The following is a 19201-nucleotide window of genomic DNA, read 5'->3' as shown; positions in this document are numbered from 1 at the left end:
AAGGGAAAGTCCACTTACCCGGGGCTTCTTCCAGCCCTTGGCAGCCGTCCTGTGCCCTCGCCGCAGCTCCAGTGCCTCCCGTTGTCCTGCACTGCAGAAGCCAATCTGAATAGGTGCTGGCTTACTGAATAGGAAGAGCTGAGAATTAAACCCAGGTCTCCTATGTCAGAGGCAGAGCCCTTATCCAGTATACTATTCAGCCACTCAGTCCAATAAAGTACATGTGCAGTTTCAAAACAAAATAGATAAATCATATATAAACAGACCTTAATAAGTATTTACTTAACTAAGAACATAATGAATGTTCAAAAAGCATTTATGGACACTTATTAATTAAGTACTCCTAAAAAATATGCATGTGTCAAGGGTCATGGCATTACTTGCAGTAGGGGGTACTTGGCAAGCACCATCACTGAAAAGAGATACAAGGGGCTCGATTCACAAAGCGGTGCTAACCCAGTTAGAGACTTTAGGCATGATAACCATTGCACCACGCTGGTGAAAAGCCAGTTTAGGCGTGATAAGTTTAGGCATGATAAGTTTAGGCGTGATAAGTTTAGGCGTGATAAGTTTAGATACGTTTAGATCGCGCGCAAAGTCCTGCACGCAAAGCAGCGCCATTAAACTCTATGCGAAGTGCACCAGACTTTGCTAGTGCAAAACTTTTGATCAGCTGTGCACTGCGGTGCTAACCCAGTTGGTGCTTAAACTTATCACGCCTAAACTTATCACACCTAAACTTATCACACCTAAACTTATCATGCCTAAACTTATCATACCTAAACTTATGCCTAAACTGAGTTTAGGCGTGATAAAGGGCTTTTCACCAGCGTGCTAACTGTTAGCACCGCTTTGTGAATCAGGCCCAAGGTGTAAAACTGGCGAGAAATAATGTGTTATAAGGTAGCAGTATCAATGAGTTGGGGGAATAAACTCACTTGATTGTATTAGTCGGAGTGTTGAAGTATGTGCATTTGTGTAACAAATGTTTCTATTGTTTCCAGATGACAAATAACAGGTTATTTCACATTGAGCCTTTGTGCTTTTACCCAGCTCCATGTGAATGGCACCACTACAGCTGCTTGCTCTAAAACCTGTTCTACCAACTAGTAAGTTGAATAGCTTTCCCAAACCATTTCATGCCCAGGGCCATCAGGTTAGACTGCGCTTGAGAGTGTGACTACACCTTGGGGCATATTCACATTGTAAACTGCAGGTTATTAAAGAGACAGAAAATGAAGGTGACTTGTGGCTGCAGGCCACAATTCAGGGCTGCCAGCGACTGCTGGATGTGATAAGCGGCTACTTGTATATGCCAGACATGAGTCGGGGGAAGGGGTAAAGTTGCAATACCTGTGATGAGTAGCTGTGATTGGAGGCCACTTGTAGCTGCAGGCCTGTGGTTGCTGGTGGAGGAAGAGCATCACTTGATACTGCCAGGTATAACTTGAGAAGGGGGGATGGAGGCTCTTGTGATTACCAAATAAGCTTACAGGGTAGCAGTTGCCGTGCAATCGACCATCTGATTTGATTTTTAAAATTGGATTCCGATGAAAATCGGTGCCGCCAAGTGCATGCCTGACTGACAATGCGACCAATTTCAGGCAGAAATTGGTCACATTAATTGGTTGGACATGCTGCAAGATGTGGGGCCGACTTGCTCAATTGGGTGCGCGATATGGTAATACCGAGCGATACTGGGATGATCGACGAACCTGAAAAAAACCCTGATGCTGTCCGTCCTAACGTTTAATGTGCTCCCCGGTGCCCAGTGCACTCTATACATTACCTGTCCGCAGCCTCTGCTTGCTCCGGACTCCCTCCACTTTCCATACATGTACTCCAAGTGGCTGCCTAGTAACGTGTGTGTGTGTGTGTGTGTGTCACATGTGACGTTACACACACTCCCTCACTAGGCAACCATGTGGTGCGCGTGTGTATGGACAGCGGAGGGAGCCCGGAGCAAGCGGAGGCTGAGAACAGGTAATATATAGAGTGCACTGGGCACCAGGGGGATATAAAGCATTAAGGCAGACAGCATCTGGTTGGCAAGGCTTCCTGATCGATTTCAGCATCAAAATTGATCGAGAATCGGCCAGCGGTGGATAGGCAGCTGACTGATCTCTCTCTAACCAAAGAGGGCACTTTTACTATGTGGCCATCATGTTCCCCATTACTAGTGCAGCCACTATAATAAGGGGCAACAGCCATACATCCCCTCCCCAAAGAAACCCCCCTCCACCCTCATGTACATCAGAGAGTTATGTAGGAAGAGTATAGCCTGCTCCAAACCTCGAAAAAAACAAATACCTGAGAAAAAGAAAGCCTCTGAATCCTCCAGAGGCTTCCCACGTCTTCCTCCCAACCACCGCGAGTCACCTGTACCATAAAGCGGACCAGATGGGGCTTGGCTATTTCCGCCTAAGCCCGATCGGAAAGCCGCTACTTCATCTGCGCTGAATTGTGGTAGGTAAATATTTACCTCCCTGGTGTTCGGGAGCTGACAACACTGGAACGAAGGGACAGAGGAGGATGGGGGAAGCCTCATTAGGATCCAGAGTAAATATCCCACGGGTGTGTGTCTGTGTGTGTGGTGGTAGAGGGGGGTTGTTAAATTGGCTGAGGCGTATGATAATGACTGCATCAGATGACAATCTGGCGTTTGTACATCAACCCCCAAGGAGCAACCGGCACTCAGCTCCTGATCCACCCAGCGGATCAACTCAGCCGAGGCACGGCCGTTTGCTTTGTGCACGCCGTTAGCGCTGCTCACCCCGCCCGCCAAGTGACATTACGTCTGCACCACTCCGCTGTCCCTCCACCTCACAGCATAGCAACGGAATGTGTTGTCAGCTTATTTTGCATCTGTACAGCCCGGCCCAGCGATGTTGCCTGACGGATCGGGTCCCGATCCCTGATGGGCGACATCAGTCAGCCTGTGTATATGGGCCTTAAAAAGAGCCTGAGGTGGGTTTAAAAAATTGAAAAAAAGTAGGCTACCTGATCCGCGGGGCTGAGCAGATCAGGTAGCCGCAAAAACTGCCACTCTCATGGGCCGCGATAGCCCACTTTCACTTTCGTGACCTATAGGTCATAGCGTGAAGGGAGGCGGGGGAGTGGCAGGAGGCACAGCCAGGGAGAGAAAGCTGCCCAATGGCAGCTCAGGAAACCCTGCAGGAACACCCCTAGTGAGTGTTTTGAACAGGGAGTTCCTCTCCCCTGTGTTTACCTCCGAGATAGCGACAGGTCTTGCCGCTAAACTCGGGGGGCTGTAGTGTGGTGTGGGGGAGGGGGGGCAGAGAGCGGCGGTTGGAGGACACAGAGCCATGTCATTTGGCAGAGAACATGGCTCTGTGTCCCATCTGCCCCCTGAAGATCCACCTCGGGTTCTCTTTAAGGCAATCCTCATTCACTGATTAATCGTGTATGGTAACAATTATGTGTGGCCAGATAAAAGTGCTGCGATCTAGTAGGATCGCACGCTGGCTTCCATACCTCCTTGTGTGGCCAGTGGGTACACCACATGGGAGCCTACAGTACCCTCTGATGAACTGATTTTAGCAATAAAATGTAATTAAAGTAAATGTCTTAGGTTGCAATTACATATGCTGTATCAGTTATTAAAAAAAAATCTAAAGTATTATTTTCATAGTTATAACTTTTGTGTTGCCTGTGCCTCCCTGGAATATGAACGGTAACCTAATATGTATTTATCTTTATAATCTTGAGCATGCAGTCTTATTATGTTGACACCTGGAAATGTTTTACTTACTAGATATATATACACTGCTGATCTCCCCTAGGGCATAATAAACTAGAAATGAGGAAATGTGTTATTTAGTAATAAGATTGAACCCATGACTAAAAATTCCCCTAAAATAAACAGAATGCAAATGTTTAACCCATTTGATAAGCTGTCTGGCCTGGGAATGCAAAGGCTCTTTGTAGTCTTTTGTTTGCATGATCTCTAAGTACAGCCCAGTGCCTTGGTAATATCACACATCATTGTGATGATAGCATGACAGGAGCAAGGCTATCAGTAAATACAAGGTACTAACTTTACATATTGCTATTAGTAAGAGCAGCAAAAGCGTCCTTGTTTATATAATTTATTATTCCATATAGTGATTTCAGGTTCACGTGTGCAATTATTAATAGCTAAAGTGTAGGCGCGGAAGGCCTGAAGCCTAACAGAAGGCCTATAAAGCAACAGAGGCATAAATCACTATATTATTCCTCGTTCTGGAGGATTATTACTAATATAGGCTAAATATGTTTTAATTAGTCTTTAAGTTTTTAGTGTTATGTTTTTGCTCAAGTTGGATTTCCCAAGCAATTAATGCCCTTGGTTTCAAAGAAGCAGAGACGCTGTGTTTCTTGATTTAAACACACTTATCTCTGTAATTGATGGCGGTAACATCTCTACTGCAGTTCTATAGGCGAGTTGGAAAAAGTAGGTTTCATCATGCTATGTGAAGTATAAATAACAGATCATCCAGTAATTTACAAGGATATAAAGTATAAACTATGCTGCCCACCACATTTCATACAAAGGCTGCACAACAAAACTAAACTGTGTGTATGTTTCCTACAGGAGCCTATATTACCATTTGCCATTGCATTCTGTGTGAGCAATGGCTTCAGTGGTCTGCACAGAAGAAAATGGGAAGTTATTTACTGCATCGTCACGGATACACTGCTAGCGATGCCATGTGCACATAGCACAAGGCAATTTTACGGGTACTATTGCTGCGAGAACAGTTAACCCATTAGTGTCATGTCATGTGTGTTACCGGTAGGGATGATCAATGTGATGCAAATAATTCCGAGTTGACGCAGGATTGTGCAAATTCAGTATGTACATTTATGCGGCTTGAAACTGGACCAATCAAATCCCACCAAGGTTAAATTTGATAGGTCCATTTTCAAACTGCATTAATTCACATGTAGAATTTGAATAATCCTGCATCAACTCGGAATTATTTGCATTTTCCTGACAATCCATAGTTACCGGGTTAACGGGCGCGTTGCTATGGTAATCATGTGGTAATATGTGGTGTAACGCGTGTTGCCGTGCAATGCGGGCATTAACGCAATAATGCACATAGCGTTAATGAGCAGTGTCTTAGCAGCGTTAGTATTGATAAAATCGCTGTGCGCTACCTGTGCAAGGCAACTTTACGGCATAAAGTGCACCAGACCCTAGATCCGTTGCAGTGCACATCCACAGAAATAGGATTGCACTGCAACAGTGATGAAAGTCGCACTGCATGTTTTCAGTGCAAAGTGACGCATACAGTGTTGCATAAATTCCATACACCTATGTTTGCACCACTCCCAAAATTGCATACATTGCTCGGTTTGCATACATTGCTCGGTAACACACTTACTATGCAATATATCATCTTTTGCGCCCTGATGCTACAGACATATGGTAACAGAAGCCTTTAGATGTGTTTCCCTCATACACCAGGAGTGTGTGTATATGTACACATTTTTATATTGATATGTATGCAATACGCACACACCATTGTCTCGATAGCATCAATAAATCCGTAACACAGCCATACATATTCAAATGATGAGGAGGAACAGAAAAAAATGGACTTTCTAGCCGTCTCTCTTTTCATCTATTTATATGCACGTAGCATGCTATCCACATAAATACTCCCATAAATACACGAGCGTATATTTCAGCATTAGAAACACACAGGCTGCTTGACGCTCTTCTCCCCACGTTACTTTGATTGACAGGCAGGCAGCTACTTCTCCATCTCGCCGCCCAGCCCACTCATTCTGGCAGTTAGTCACGCCTCTCCACATCCTCATTGGCTCGTACTAGCGCCCTACAGCCCGGGTGCGAGGCGTCCCCAGAAACGACAAGGGGAGGCTCGCTATTGGCTGTAGGTGGAGAACACGTCACGACCCCACGTTGGGTACGCGGCTCGGCGATTGGAGGCGAAGCGTATTGCCTAGCATGGCTAGGGCGGGGCAGGGTTCTGGTTAGCTGGAGGAGTGTGAAACCGCGTGTTAATGTAACCAGTTGTGGAAAGGCGAAGGCGGCCCGAGACGTTTGTGTCCCGTACGCGGAGCTGGCAGTGGCCGAGCAGCTGGTGCCGCACCGGAGCGATCCCCGGAGCTTGTGCTGACTGACGTGCTGGGAACTTTGCGCTGCTTTGTGCGCTCCAAAGTGTCCTGGAAGAAGACGGGCGGGGAGGAGCGGGCGGAACTGCCAATTAGCCCTCGGAACTTAAGTGGCTGTTATTGTGTGAGCGGCTGTGCTGGCTTTTTGTGTCCCGGCGCCGGCCGCACAGGATTTCCCAGCAGCAGCCCCCTCCATCTGGATGTGTACGGATCCCCCAGCCTGTGGTTGCCTCTTCTCCCCCAGCCCAGCTAGGCGCCCTGCTTCCATGTGTCCCTCGGGCGGCGGCCGCTGCTGATCCTCTGCCGGAGCTTGGCTTCCTCTGCGGGAGACGCTTCTTATCTCGGATACACACAATCCGTGGGATTTATCTGCTGCTTCCATCCTAAGCCTGGCCGGGAAAGTTTGCTAGAGCTGCAGTGCGGGGCGGGCGGGCAGGACGGAGCGTCCCGGGCGCTGCTGCGGAGACAAAGGACGCCCTGAAGAAAGGAGGAGGTGGCAGCAGCAGGATGCGGGGCGGCTGTGCATAGTGGCCGCACATCACTGCCCCATCCAGCCGGCACCCAGCTGTCACCCAGGAGTTGCTGCTAAAAGCCCCCGAGAATTGAGCTGCAGAGGTGCAAAGCTGCGGCTGGGAGAGCCATGTTTCCCCAGAGCAGACACCCGGTGAGTTGAGCTCCTTGGCAGGATGCTTGCTGGACTTTACACGATCTCTGCTCTTGTATGGGACTCTGCATCCAATAGAAGAGCTCTGGAGTGATGGAGCAATGTGCTTGTATTGCCAGGAGTAGAATAGACAGCATTGCCAGCTGTGAGCAGGTTTAGGTGCATTCACTGGTTCAGGGGCCCCCAGCAAAACTTTGATGGGGCTCCCATTTTCACATCCCTTCCTTTGGTGACCTCCATAGCCCAAGGGCCCATCTTGCAGCGGTCATAAAACAAGGGTGGCCACAAAGTCCTGATCTGAAAGATGGAGGTCTTCCTTGGAGGATAGGAAGATTGGGGGGGGGGGGGGGCACAGCTTTGGACCTTCCTGGGGTAGAGCAGGGTTTGCTCCCCTGTAGTCAAACCACTGCATTGGCTACCTAGCTCTTGCAGATTGTCCTCCTGTCATACTTTACTAGTTCTTTGTGTTCTGTCTGCTGAGTATATGGCTTATGATAGCTGGCATGGATCACAGACTATATAGGGTCTTGTGTTAATGGCTTGGTGCACACAGAAAGCAGATTGTTTTATTGTGAACGTTTTTTCTCTCCCCCCCCCCCCCCCCCTTTACTAGCCAGTGGTTTAACATAAATCTCATGCTCACATGTCTGCCATCTGTTCAATTCTCCAAGTTGTTGGGAGGCAGAAGCTGGGGGAAGCCTCATTATGTATGCCACATGCCGCCCACCATTTTTCTATGTTCTTGAAGTGTCTGAAATGCTCTTGGTTTTTGAACTTTCTTCCACTTGTTTAAAAGCTTATTTTGCTGCCGTTTTGTAGTTTGGTGGTTGCCGGTTATACTCCACTTCCTGTTTGCTACAGATGCCAAGGTTTTTTTTTTCTAAGACGATAGCCCCACGTGGGGAGGACACGGCCCCTTGCCTGTCTGCTGCCCCCTAGTTAGTCTGTTATGTCTTTGTTGGTCACATCTTTGTAGTGATATGAAAAATCTGGCATACTTGGCTTAAGGATGAATATTTGACCACAAATTGTAACTGTCAGATGTCTAGTGAACTATGTTGAAGAACTGACAGAGGAAACTCTCAGTACAGTGTTTCTTCAGCTTAGCACTTGCTATGCTGAAGCAGCAAAAAACATTTGTTTACATAAAGATTGATGGAAAGGTTAAAATAATATGAAACGGTAGACTGCTTTAGTGCAGGACGACTAAAGAATGGTGTTTTGATATGACTTTATATGTTAGCATGACCCATGCTTTCATCAGTTGATTAGGAGTACTAGGCCACTGTCTTGCACACTGATACAAAGTGCAATAAAATCTTCTATCAATGTCCATGTGTCACAACAGTCATTTATTATAAACTGTTGCCAATGTATTATAAGGTTGCATCAACATATCAGATTATTTGTTGCCCAATTCCTGCACCTGAATTAATGTTTCCAGGGAAATTAGCTATGGTCAGCATTTTATAAGCAGCACTCCTTTTCCCAGAAGCTATAAAGATTAATTCATAGGGGTGCTCTTTATAGACACCACTTTAACAGCCTATCCTTATGTTAAAATATATATATATATATATATATATATATATATATATATATATATATATATATATATATATATATATATATATTTTGTACTTTGAGGCAAATGTGAAAAGAGCAAAGTGTTTTCTGATCTATTATATACAATGGTTTTGGAAATGACGTTTTATTACACATATGCACTGTAACTTGCTATATTGTATTACTGCAAGCAAGTTTTAGAGCATAGAGTCAATGTTTACATTGTTACCTAGCCTCTTGGTACAGTCTCTTGTAGGGCTGTTACACTTACTGAAGGATACATAGCTAATGAGCCTTGTCATACAATTTTATTTACCCTTGGCCCAACTAGCCACTTCTAGAAGTGAATCTTGTCTCACTGGATTAATGTAATTGTCAGTTTATCCAGAGTCATTAGGGGTGTGTGCTGCAGCTATATTTATCCATGAAGGTGAGGCCTACTGTCTATACTAATGTTTTTGGATACTATTATTTCTTAGAGAGCTGTTAATCTCTATTTGGTATGGAGTGAAGTTTAAAACAAATGATCACACCTATTCCCCATGTAGTAAAACACACACACAAAACAAAAAATGCTTTCTGCATATACTATATTGTTCTTTTGGGGCTTGGAGGAGGTAATGAGAAGTCTGCTTTGCTTGGCAAATAAAATGGAAACATTTCTTGGTGACTTCTATGAAACCGTTATGGGAATAAGACTGCAGGGTATTATGTCTGCTTTGCCTTGAGTATCATTCAAGTGGAAGTTGTATTGAAGTTTTTGTTTTAATATTTAATTTCATTCCTGTCTTTTGGTTTTCCAGACGCCACACCAGGCTGCAGGCCAGCCATTTAAATTCACCATCCCAGAATCCTTGGACCGGATTAAGGAGGAATTTCAGTTTCTACAAGCTCAGTATCACAGGTGTGCATTTCCGTTTCAGTCATCCATTTCCAGTGTGGCACTTTCATGATATATTGCATTGCTCAAAGTTTGTGGAAAGCCTTTTGGGAAACATTGCACTAAATAAAAGCTTATTTCATTTATTAAAACAAATACTCTTAGCATTTCTTTACCATGTAAACATGCATCAAAAGGTTTTTGAAAAAGCATGACGTAATAAGACCTTTCCCTTTTGTGTTCGAAAAGCCAGATACAGTGCAAATATTTGTAGGCTTTTTGTATTCAAACAGTCTTCCTTACAATCGTGCACAAATAGTTAGTGCCAGCATGTTGGACTGTGTACATGTCACTGGATAGTTATGCAGTGGTAGTTATCACGCAGCAGGAACCACACTTCAAGATTTGAGCTGTGACATCACCAGAATTGACTTCTCTGGTTTCACACACCCGGGCCCAACCCATTTCCTGGTCAGCGCTTTCAGATGGACTTATTGATTGGGCAGTATTGATTAATGCACTATGTTGCAGCCTTAGTCGATACTGCCTCTATGAATGGTTTTGTTAATCTCTGTGCAGCACACTGCACAGGCAGATTCTACTGTCATAGTATCTTTTACCCCCAGTCCTGATCTTTCTTGCGTTCTTTATAACATTTGTTGAAAGAGGAAGATTTGTCAGGTTTGATCAAAATTGAGTGTCTGTAATCAGCCTTAACAGTTGCAGGGCGTAGACAGTTTAAAGTGAACCTGAGGTGGTAGGAGAGATATGGAGGCTGCCATATTTATTTCCTTTTAAGCAATGCAGCAGATCAGGGGTTTGTGGCATTATTTTCAGATCTGACAAGATTAGCAAGATTAACATGCTTGTTTCTGGTGTGATTCAGCCACTACTGCAGCCAAATAGATCAGCAGGGCTGCCAGGCATCTCTCATTGTTCAAAAGGAAATAAATATGGCAGCCTCCATATCAATCCTCTCACCTCAGATTCACTTTAATTTTTTTTTAAAAATCCCTTCCCACCCCCTCTGCTTCTTTTTCCATAGGTTCTGGAATGGAGCTTAGGACTGCGTCAGCACTGCCGATTCTGAACAGCTCCAATGGACTAAAGATGCATACAGACATCCAATTTTAATTGGCCTATGGCTTTCCAATTTTACTACTTTGTAGAACGGGGGGCAACAGATTTTGAGTACTGTGAACAGTTTGTTTAGGTAACCTTTGAAACTATAGGGAAGTGTTACAATTAGCAAAATCATTGACCAACCAAAATTGGCTGTGTATGCACCTAATGCAAGCTAGTCAATGTTGCTTAAAAGTTGCTGACGGCTTACTGTAACTTTTAACAGCTTTTTTTTTTTTTTTTTTATACTTTCAATGAGGCCGGCTCCCAAATTGCATGTTAATTTTTCTACGTGAAGGCTAATGTTACTTGGCACATGCCACCCCATTGGGTATCCTGCTATGATGTTGATAAAGCTATATCTTCCACTACCCCACAGAAACAGAACCATGGGGTTTCATGGTAATAGTTAAAGGACTACTGTAGGGGGAAAAAAAGAGAGTTGAACTTACCCGGGGCTTCTAATGGTCCCCCACAGACGTCCTGTGCCCGTGCAGCCACTCACCGATGCTCTGGTAACTGCCTCAGGTTAACTTCTGGAATTTCCGACTTTAAAGTCTGAAAACCACTGCGCCTGCACGGCCGTGTCCTCGCTCTCGCTGACGTCACCAGGAGCGTAATGCGCAGGCGCAGACCATAACGGCAATACATTCCTGGTGACGTCAGCGGGAGTGACAGCACGGCCGTGCAGGTGCAGTGGTTTTCAGAATTTAAAGTCGAAAATTCTAGAAGTGAACTGGAGGCGGGGCTGGCGCACCGTTGAGTGGCTGCGCGGACAGGATGTCTGCAGGGGACCATTAGAAGTCCCAGATAAGTTCAGGTTTTTTTTTTAATGATGTGCTAGTCATGTAATTATATTTAAAATAATACAAAGGCAACATCAACAAATGTTAAGCATGTTTACCACTGTTTTATCATTTCTTCTTTAACCAATTTTGGACCGACGCAGTTTAAATCTACGTCGGGCGGGTGGTGCTGCGGTTCTGACCGGACGTAAGTTCTATGCCCCATTCACCGCGCGTTCCCGCCGCTCTCACCACTTTCTACCCGCTGCAATGTGCTGCCCTGCCGCCTCTATGACGGCAGAGCACTGAGCCGGGCAGGAGCCATTTTCATTGGCTCTTGGCCCTGTCATTACTGTAAGCCAATCCCATTGGCTTACATTGAGTGACAGGGTCAGGAGCCAATGAAAGCGGCTCCTGACCAGCGCACAGCGCTCTGCCGTCATAGAGAGAGAGAAGCCTGCGGCGGGGACAGAGCGGCGTGACCGGCGGGAGCGGCTGATTTTTACGGTGTTTTACTGTACCAGCAGCCTCTGGTCCTTAAGGGTGCAGAGGCTGCTGGTACCCAAGTGGTTAAAAAAGCACAATGAAAAAATTTGGCAGCCAAGGAAACCAATTGCTGCAGTTTTGAAAAGGGAATGTCATGTCTTTGCTCAATACAAGATTTCAGCTGCTAAACATTTTGTTTCATGATACACAGTGGGTGACGGGTATAAGCTGCAGGTAGGCCAGTTTAGCACCCACACCATCTCTAAAAGCTCTTTTGCACTGGCCATGTTCTGCTCCTAATATCCTACAAGACACACATTTCTCATGCTTAGGAAATTGCAGTGCCTCTGGAATGCTGCATGAAGCTGCTCTCATTATCTTCATGAATCCATGCTGCTGTTATACGTGCTTTACCAGTTTAGAATTCTTGTTGAACTAAACAAGGCCTTCCTTGGAAACTTCTGCATGATGGTATGTGTTGCTTCAAGACCTATGACCATCGTTCAGCAAAAATGGGTTACCTCCTAGATGCGCAAGCTATTGAAGTCAAAACCACTAATTTAGCCCAATACAATCACTAATGCTGCATGGTCCTTCTCTGTGGCCCAGAGGACACTTCCATGACTCCTAAGCATTTAACTTTCTGATTCATTTGACCAAATTCAGAATGAACATAGACTTTTCTTATGACAAATTTCTCTGTCTTCACTAGGCTAGTCGCTGTGTTCATTTTGCCTTTACTCACCTTCTGCTGTTCATTTGTGTCCTTCACTGGTTCTGGCACCACCGCTTAGGTCCTCTGCATGGAAGAAACGCCAGTATACAGATTGGAGCCCTATCAGAAGTATCAAGGTGGCCACACACCATACAATTTTTTTTTTAAATATCTGTTCAATTTAAGAATTGCAATCAATTTTTCTGAGTGATTGGTCATATTTTTGAAATGTTACCATGTACCACACACCTATGTTCAATTTTCCCCAATTATGATAAAAATGATTGGAAACTGAGAAAATTGCTAGGGTGTGTATATTAATAAATTGACAATCTAACACACAACATACAATCTTTAGAGAAATTGAAGAAAAATATCTGGCATTCCGGATAGCTAAAAATCGAAAAAACCAGGAAAGTTGGATGGAAAAAAATCTTTAGATTTTTTGGGAGATCCGATCGCTTTTATCGAGTTGCCGTAAAATCGGATCATTTTATTGTATCGTGTGTGGCCACCTTCAGGCTCCCCATCGGGTTGTAACGGACCAATGACAATTTTTTTTTTTTTTTTTTTTTTTACCTTTCATAATTTTATTTGATCCAATGAGAATCCTCCCTGATGCTCAGGAAGGTTTCTAATTGGTCTACTGCAGTCCAGTAGGAGCCGGATAGTCCTGGGATTTAATTTGAATATAATCACTTCTTCAGTGCAGAGGACCCAATCATATGTGCCAGTAGTAGCGGCAAAGGACCCAAATGGATGGTGGCAGATTATTTAAAAGGGTTCTCTGGTATGTTTTAAAAAAGGTAAAACTGACACTTACCTGGGGCTTCTATTGGTCCCCTGCAGCTGTAATGTCCTGTGCTGTCGTCCTCCAATGCTCTGTTCTCCGCCGCCGTTAACCTGCTAATTATTCGCTTAACTAGAAGTATAGAACTGCGGCATTGGAAGCTTACTGCGTGGGTGCAGTACGAAGCTTTCTTGTACTGCGCCTGCACAATAAGCTCCCGATGCCGCACAGCCGCAGTTCTATTTGTCTAGTTAGACGAATAATTAGCAGGTTACCGGCGGTGGGGAGCAGCATCGTAGGAGGATGGCGCGGGAAATTACAGCTGCAGGGGGCTGATGGAAGCCCCAGGTAAACGTCAGTTTTAGCTTTTTAAACCTAGAGAACCCCTTTAAATGCATGGATGGCAATGCACATGGAACTGATTACACAATGCAGGGTATGTGAAAGATGCATATGGACATGTGACAGAACTTGTGCCGATCTGTAGTTACTGCTCCATTGTGCATCCAGTGTAAACTCTGCCTTCTATTCTTGATAGATCATCCTGTGTTAACATAGAAAATCTGCTAAAGGAATATGCAGTAGTTGCCCATAGCAGCAATAACTCTGTTAATAATAGCTGCAGTGTTCCCCTTTTTATGTAATCAAGTATATTAGGATGGTTCCATTCTTTTCCATCGGAAGTGTGGCCGTTAATTCTTCAGTCCGTTATATGTGTAATTTTTCTTATATTTAATGTGTACTGTATTTTTATGTATTGCCAGCAGGTGGTGTTGCTCACTTCTTTCTTTAACTCCCTCTAGTGGGATAGTTTGTCCCATTGAGATAAACTTATTTTTTTTCCCTGCGCATGTATTTCCAACCTGCCTGAGAACTGTCAATATTTGCTCTTCATTTTGTAACAAAATCTTGAGTTGAAAACACCAGATGAGTCAAAGCTGTTTGCCTTTAGGAGCCTGCTTAGCAGTAATACGGTTTTGTTTAAATAGTAAGTTAGTTACTGTTTGTTAAACACTGTTATACACAGGCAGTCTAAAAAAGACTGAAGCTGAGAATATTAGTTTGTTATGGCCTGAGCACCCTTATCGCAATGCAAAAGCACTGCAGCTGCAGTATACAAGCCCTTGTGGTCATGCATTTTCTCTAATGCAGCAGAATACAATATACAATATACAGTAGAATCTTGTTATAGTAAACCTCTGGATATAGTAAACTTAGTTCTCAGGTCCCAGCAAATGCATCTGTATAAATATGCAATGTATGACCAATTCTGATATAGTAAACTACTTTTCCTGGTCCCTTGGAGTTTACTAGAAAGGGGCTCTACTGTACTGCGTTAGGGTAAAAATAAGTGTACACAAGCCTTCTCTCATGAAAGCACACCTGTATTGGAGGAGAGCAGTGGCCATGGCCTGTGTTCGGACAAGACGATCCGGTAGTCCTGGTCTCTTGCCAATGAATCGGGTGTCTCATACCTGCTAGATTCTTGCGCACTGAATATGGGAGTAGCTTAGTTATGCAGGTTGATTAGTTGATTAGTTTCCATTTGTACAATTACTTTCCCGTTTCCCTCCCCTTGCAAATTCAGATGCCGAATTACAGCCCATTGAAACAATAGGCTGCCTCAGAATTACACATGCAAATCACCATGTGCATGACATGGTTAGAGGGACCCAGATGCATACTCTCATCAAAACAAGTGGACATGCATGCCAGCACATGTGGAAACGGCATAAACGGGCAATTTCATGAAACGAAAAATACACTGTATACACTTGACGATTCCTAACAGCCACCTGTATAGTTTTTTGCAGGTTGCTTTACATCACAGGGTTTAAATGCATGGAACTTTGTGTGAATGGCATCTTTAGATTTGTCATTGCAGGGAGTGGATCTGGCTGAAATTTGTTAGGAAATGGTGATTGGTGGAAGTTTTATTAAAAATTTGAGTTGAATAAGATGTGTGAAGCAGATGAATTGCTGTCCACCTGCTCAGCTCTCATAGTGATTAGGAATGCAGCCTATTTCAAGATGTGGTCTGCACTCCTGACCACATTATCGCATCATCAACACTAATATACATTTGGCAGTTCACTCTATGTACTTCACTTACAAAGACCATGCTTTATCTTGTAAGGGTCTTAGCTTGTCAAGCAATTGTAAGTAAGTGAACGAAAACACATTCATTTACCGGCAAATGTAAAAGCATATTCACATCACTTATGAGAATGTTTAAAAAAAAAATAGTGTGGTTTCTCATAGCATACCATTGTCTCTTTCCATTTTCTATGAGCTGCATTAAAGTACAAACTATTTGATAGGCTACCTTTAAATCCATCATACACTATGGTATAGGCTTTATAACTGGTAAATAATCATCATCTGACTCCTATAATCATTTGTGTAGAGCCATGCATAGTTCAGTATTCCGTCAAATAATATCGAAATGGATTTTGCCTAGCCGTGGCCCCACTAGCTTCATACTGTTTGATGCAGTACAAAGCAATAGAACACATTGTTTGGGTACAGCATCTGCCTGCTTCCCCCCCCCCCCCCCCCCCCACCCCCCATCCCTACATGGAATCTGAAAGAGTAGCCTTTCCTGATCAGTTATGGTCTTAATATCTGGTTAACCTGAACATATCTGTCAAACTTATTACTATTTTGAGCAGTTTATATATTGAAAGTTGTAGATGAAGCAGGCACCATCCCTGTAAAGTATATGCTCTTTTATTGAATAAACATCAATACAATCTGACGTTTGAGGACATCCCCTTTATCAAGCAAGTGACAGACTGAATAGATAAGCACACAAAAGACAATATAGATCTATCCACCAAAGAAACAACCAATCACAGGCCTAAGTAAACAGGCCAATCACAGGGCCTATTGCAACATGCGGACCTGATGGGGAACTATTGAAGAAGAAAGCGGGACCAATGAGGACAGCATAAACTCACCCCCATGATTTCAGCCAGGAACCGCCGTTCCACATCGGTCCCAGAGACGCCAGACGCCATCTGTGGCAAAGAACCTAGGTGGGCCGAGCCTCCACATTGGTGCGCGGCTCGGAGCGTCATCACGTGACCAGTCTGGAAGTGGCTGAACACTAGTGAGGCAAGCCGTGGAGCGCAGGAGCGTCCTTATTGGTCCTGCTTTCTTCAATAGTTCCCCATTAGGTCCGCATGTTGCAATAGGCATGACTAAACGATACATGCAACCAATTTTGGCCTGATATTGGTCGCATTGATCATCTCAATCAGGTATCATGCGTAAACTGGAGTGGGCCAGGTTGGCACATTGAGCTTCACTACCTAATGAGGAGCAGCTTTTGAAGTTTGTGTGCCTGTTATTCAATTTGATTGCCATCTTAAACTAAAAGCTTTCCCTGTCGTTAGCCTTTGAAATAATTCCCTAACTAGCTGACTCCTCTTCTATACAATGTTAGCATGTGACATGTTTATATGTAATGCTCGGTACACACCATACAATTTTCTGTTAGATTTTCCTGCCAGATAAAAAATGTTTCCAACATGTTGGGAAAAAAAACTATCTGGCAGGTAAATCTAAAAGAAAATTGTATGGTGTGTGTGCGCCTAGCATAACAGCTTGCACAATTGCATTGGGCCCAAGAATAAAACCAAGCAGAAATTGAACAGCAAAGGTAACTTTTTTTTTTTCTCTGTAATCTGGCGATGTCATCACAGCACTGTAGACAAAATAGAATAAACTGTGTCGAAATTGTAAACTATATTAAACTTTGACCTTATCTTTTTTAGCCTTAAGTTGGAATGTGAAAAGCTGGCAAGTGAAAAAACAGAAATGCAGAGGCACTATGTTATGGTAAGTGTGTGTGTGTGTGTGTGTGTGTGTGTGTGTGTGTGTGTGTGTGTGTGTGTGTGTGTGTGTGTGTGTGTGTGTGTAACGTGAATTTAAAAAAAAAAAAAATTCTTTGCTCTAATATGTTATATATATTTTTATGTTTCGCAGTATTATGAGATGTCTTATGGACTAAATATTGAGATGCACAAACAAGTAAGTTTTAGCAGTTTTATTTACCCACAGCTTTTCTATTTTCCAGTGAAAGCCAACAGAGGCATTGTACTTAGAAGTATCGATTGTTTTTACTTTGGTTGCCTAAACAGTATTGACACACAGTGCAACACAATTTTGTATAAAACTGGGAAAGGATAATACGTTTGTCAGGGTAACCGTTAGTACAAGTGTAGTGTGTTGCTGATGTTGGTTCTCCACATATTACTGCTTAGAAACTTCTAAGGTAGCAGGTAGTGATGGTCACTGAGATGCAAATTATTCCGTGTTGATGCAGGATTATTCATATTTTGTATTCAAATTGGAAATGGAGCAACTGAATTCCCACTTGGTAGGATTTGATTGGTCCATTTTCAAGCTGCATACATTTTCTAATCATGCATCCATCTTCAATTTGCATCTCATTGATCATACCCAGTAGTAGGTGACACAGTTTCGTTGTTAGCACTAAAATATGTAAGTTTATGGCTTACATGTTAGTCTGGTTTAAGTGCAGGAGGTCAGAGTGATGCAGTGATTTCCTTCTACACTTTTGTGAGGGGTTGATAAGTGGCCTAGATACAGGGAACTAGAGATTCATACCGCAAGAATAAGATGTCCAATGGAAATATGTGCTCCAGCCAATCCTTTCAACACCTCAAAGGAAATGTGAAGTTTTAACGTTACTTTGACATATACAGCTTACACAAGTTCATTTGTAATTTCGGTGTTATAAATCAACCCTAACAGCTAACTTATTAATATCTAACATGCTGGAAAAATCTTTATATTCGATCTAACGGAATAATCAAACTAAATTATCTATTCGCAAAAAATGAAAAGTTGTACTGTGTATGGCCACCTTTAGCCGGTCTTTCTACAGTTGTGAAACCAGTACCTACTTTTCATGATCTGTCTCTTTTCATGCAGTTATGAGAACTGAGTGTATATAGATGCAGAGGAGTGCATGCAGAAGCACATTTTAAGGTTCCACCTCAACACTGTAGATCAGAGATCACCATATACCCATACACCTTTGAGTTTGCCACAAATACATTATGCAGCAGTTGTGTTGAAAATGTAGCGTATACAGTACATTTACCTTTTATTATACCCTTGCAGACTAACAGAATGATGTAATTTTTAGTTAGCTTCAGTGTCACTTTAATCCTATTCCATAAACTACATTCTGTATTTTAAACTATGAAACGAGCAGAGCGAATGGCCCTTTGAACTTTCCTGCAGTAAAACCTTATCTGAATCATAAGTGCTTCAGAAAACGGCACTGGAGCTCAGAGAAGCTCTTTTGCATAGATGGCTGAAGTTTAACTCTTCCTGTACTGGAAACAATATGAGACTCATATCTTTGCTAAGAATGTGTCTTAGCTGTACTACACATGCAATTCATTATACGGTACGTTTATTTTCACTTCAGATTCCCTTTAAAATGTACTTTTAAGTGGTCCTGAAGTCCTATCCATTTGCTGCTGCAAAAGCATTTGTAGCATAAAGTTCCCGAATATAGCTTATTTATAATTGGCATTTTGTTGCTCCTCCAACATGGGCCTAAGGCAGTGTTAGATGTAGACCTGCCATACCACATTGTTTAATTGCTGCACCATTGCACTTGCTGTGTCAGTTTCAAGGGATACTGTAGGGGGTCGGGGGAAAATGAGTTGAACTTACCCGGGGCTTCTAATGGTCCCCCGCAGAAGTCCTGTGCCCGCGCAGCCTGTCACCGATGCTCCGGTCCCGCCTCTGGTTCACCTCTGGAATTTCAGACTTTAAAGTCTGAAAATCACTGCGCCTGCGTTGCCGTGTCCTCGCTCCTGCTGATGTCACCAGAAGCTTACTGCGCAGGCTCAGACCATACTGGGCCTGCGCAGTAAGCTCCTGGTGACATCAGCAGGAGCGAGGACACGGCAACGCAGGCGCAGTGGTTTTCAGACTTTAAAGTCTGAAATTCCAGAGGCGGGACCGGAGCATCGGTGACAGGCTGTAATGTATTGATCGTACA

General features: G+C 43.6%; 1 protein-coding gene across 2 annotated transcripts in view; it reads left to right on the top strand.

The window, feature by feature from the left end:
• Positions 1-5964: 5964 nt before the first annotated feature.
• The window catches only part of TLE1 (TLE family member 1, transcriptional corepressor), a 79828-nt gene continuing 66591 nt past the window's right edge, over positions 5965-19201 (top strand). For both annotated transcript variants that reach the window (XM_068236868.1, XM_068236860.1), the window contains exons 1-4: positions 5965-6808; positions 9178-9278; positions 16932-16995; positions 17143-17187. In XM_068236868.1, the coding sequence (XP_068092969.1) occupies positions 6785-6808; positions 9178-9278; positions 16932-16995; positions 17143-17187 (234 nt within the window). In that variant the 5' untranslated portion in view covers positions 5965-6784. The remainder of the gene's footprint in view (positions 6809-9177; positions 9279-16931; positions 16996-17142; positions 17188-19201) is intronic.

The sequence above is a fragment of the Hyperolius riggenbachi genome, chromosome 1 (genome assembly GCF_040937935.1).
Source record: "Hyperolius riggenbachi isolate aHypRig1 chromosome 1, aHypRig1.pri, whole genome shotgun sequence".
NCBI classification, from domain to species: Eukaryota; Metazoa; Chordata; class Amphibia; order Anura; family Hyperoliidae; genus Hyperolius; species Hyperolius riggenbachi.
Note: the sequence above shows the minus strand (reverse complement) of the source record. Positions and strands in the feature narration are given on the sequence as shown.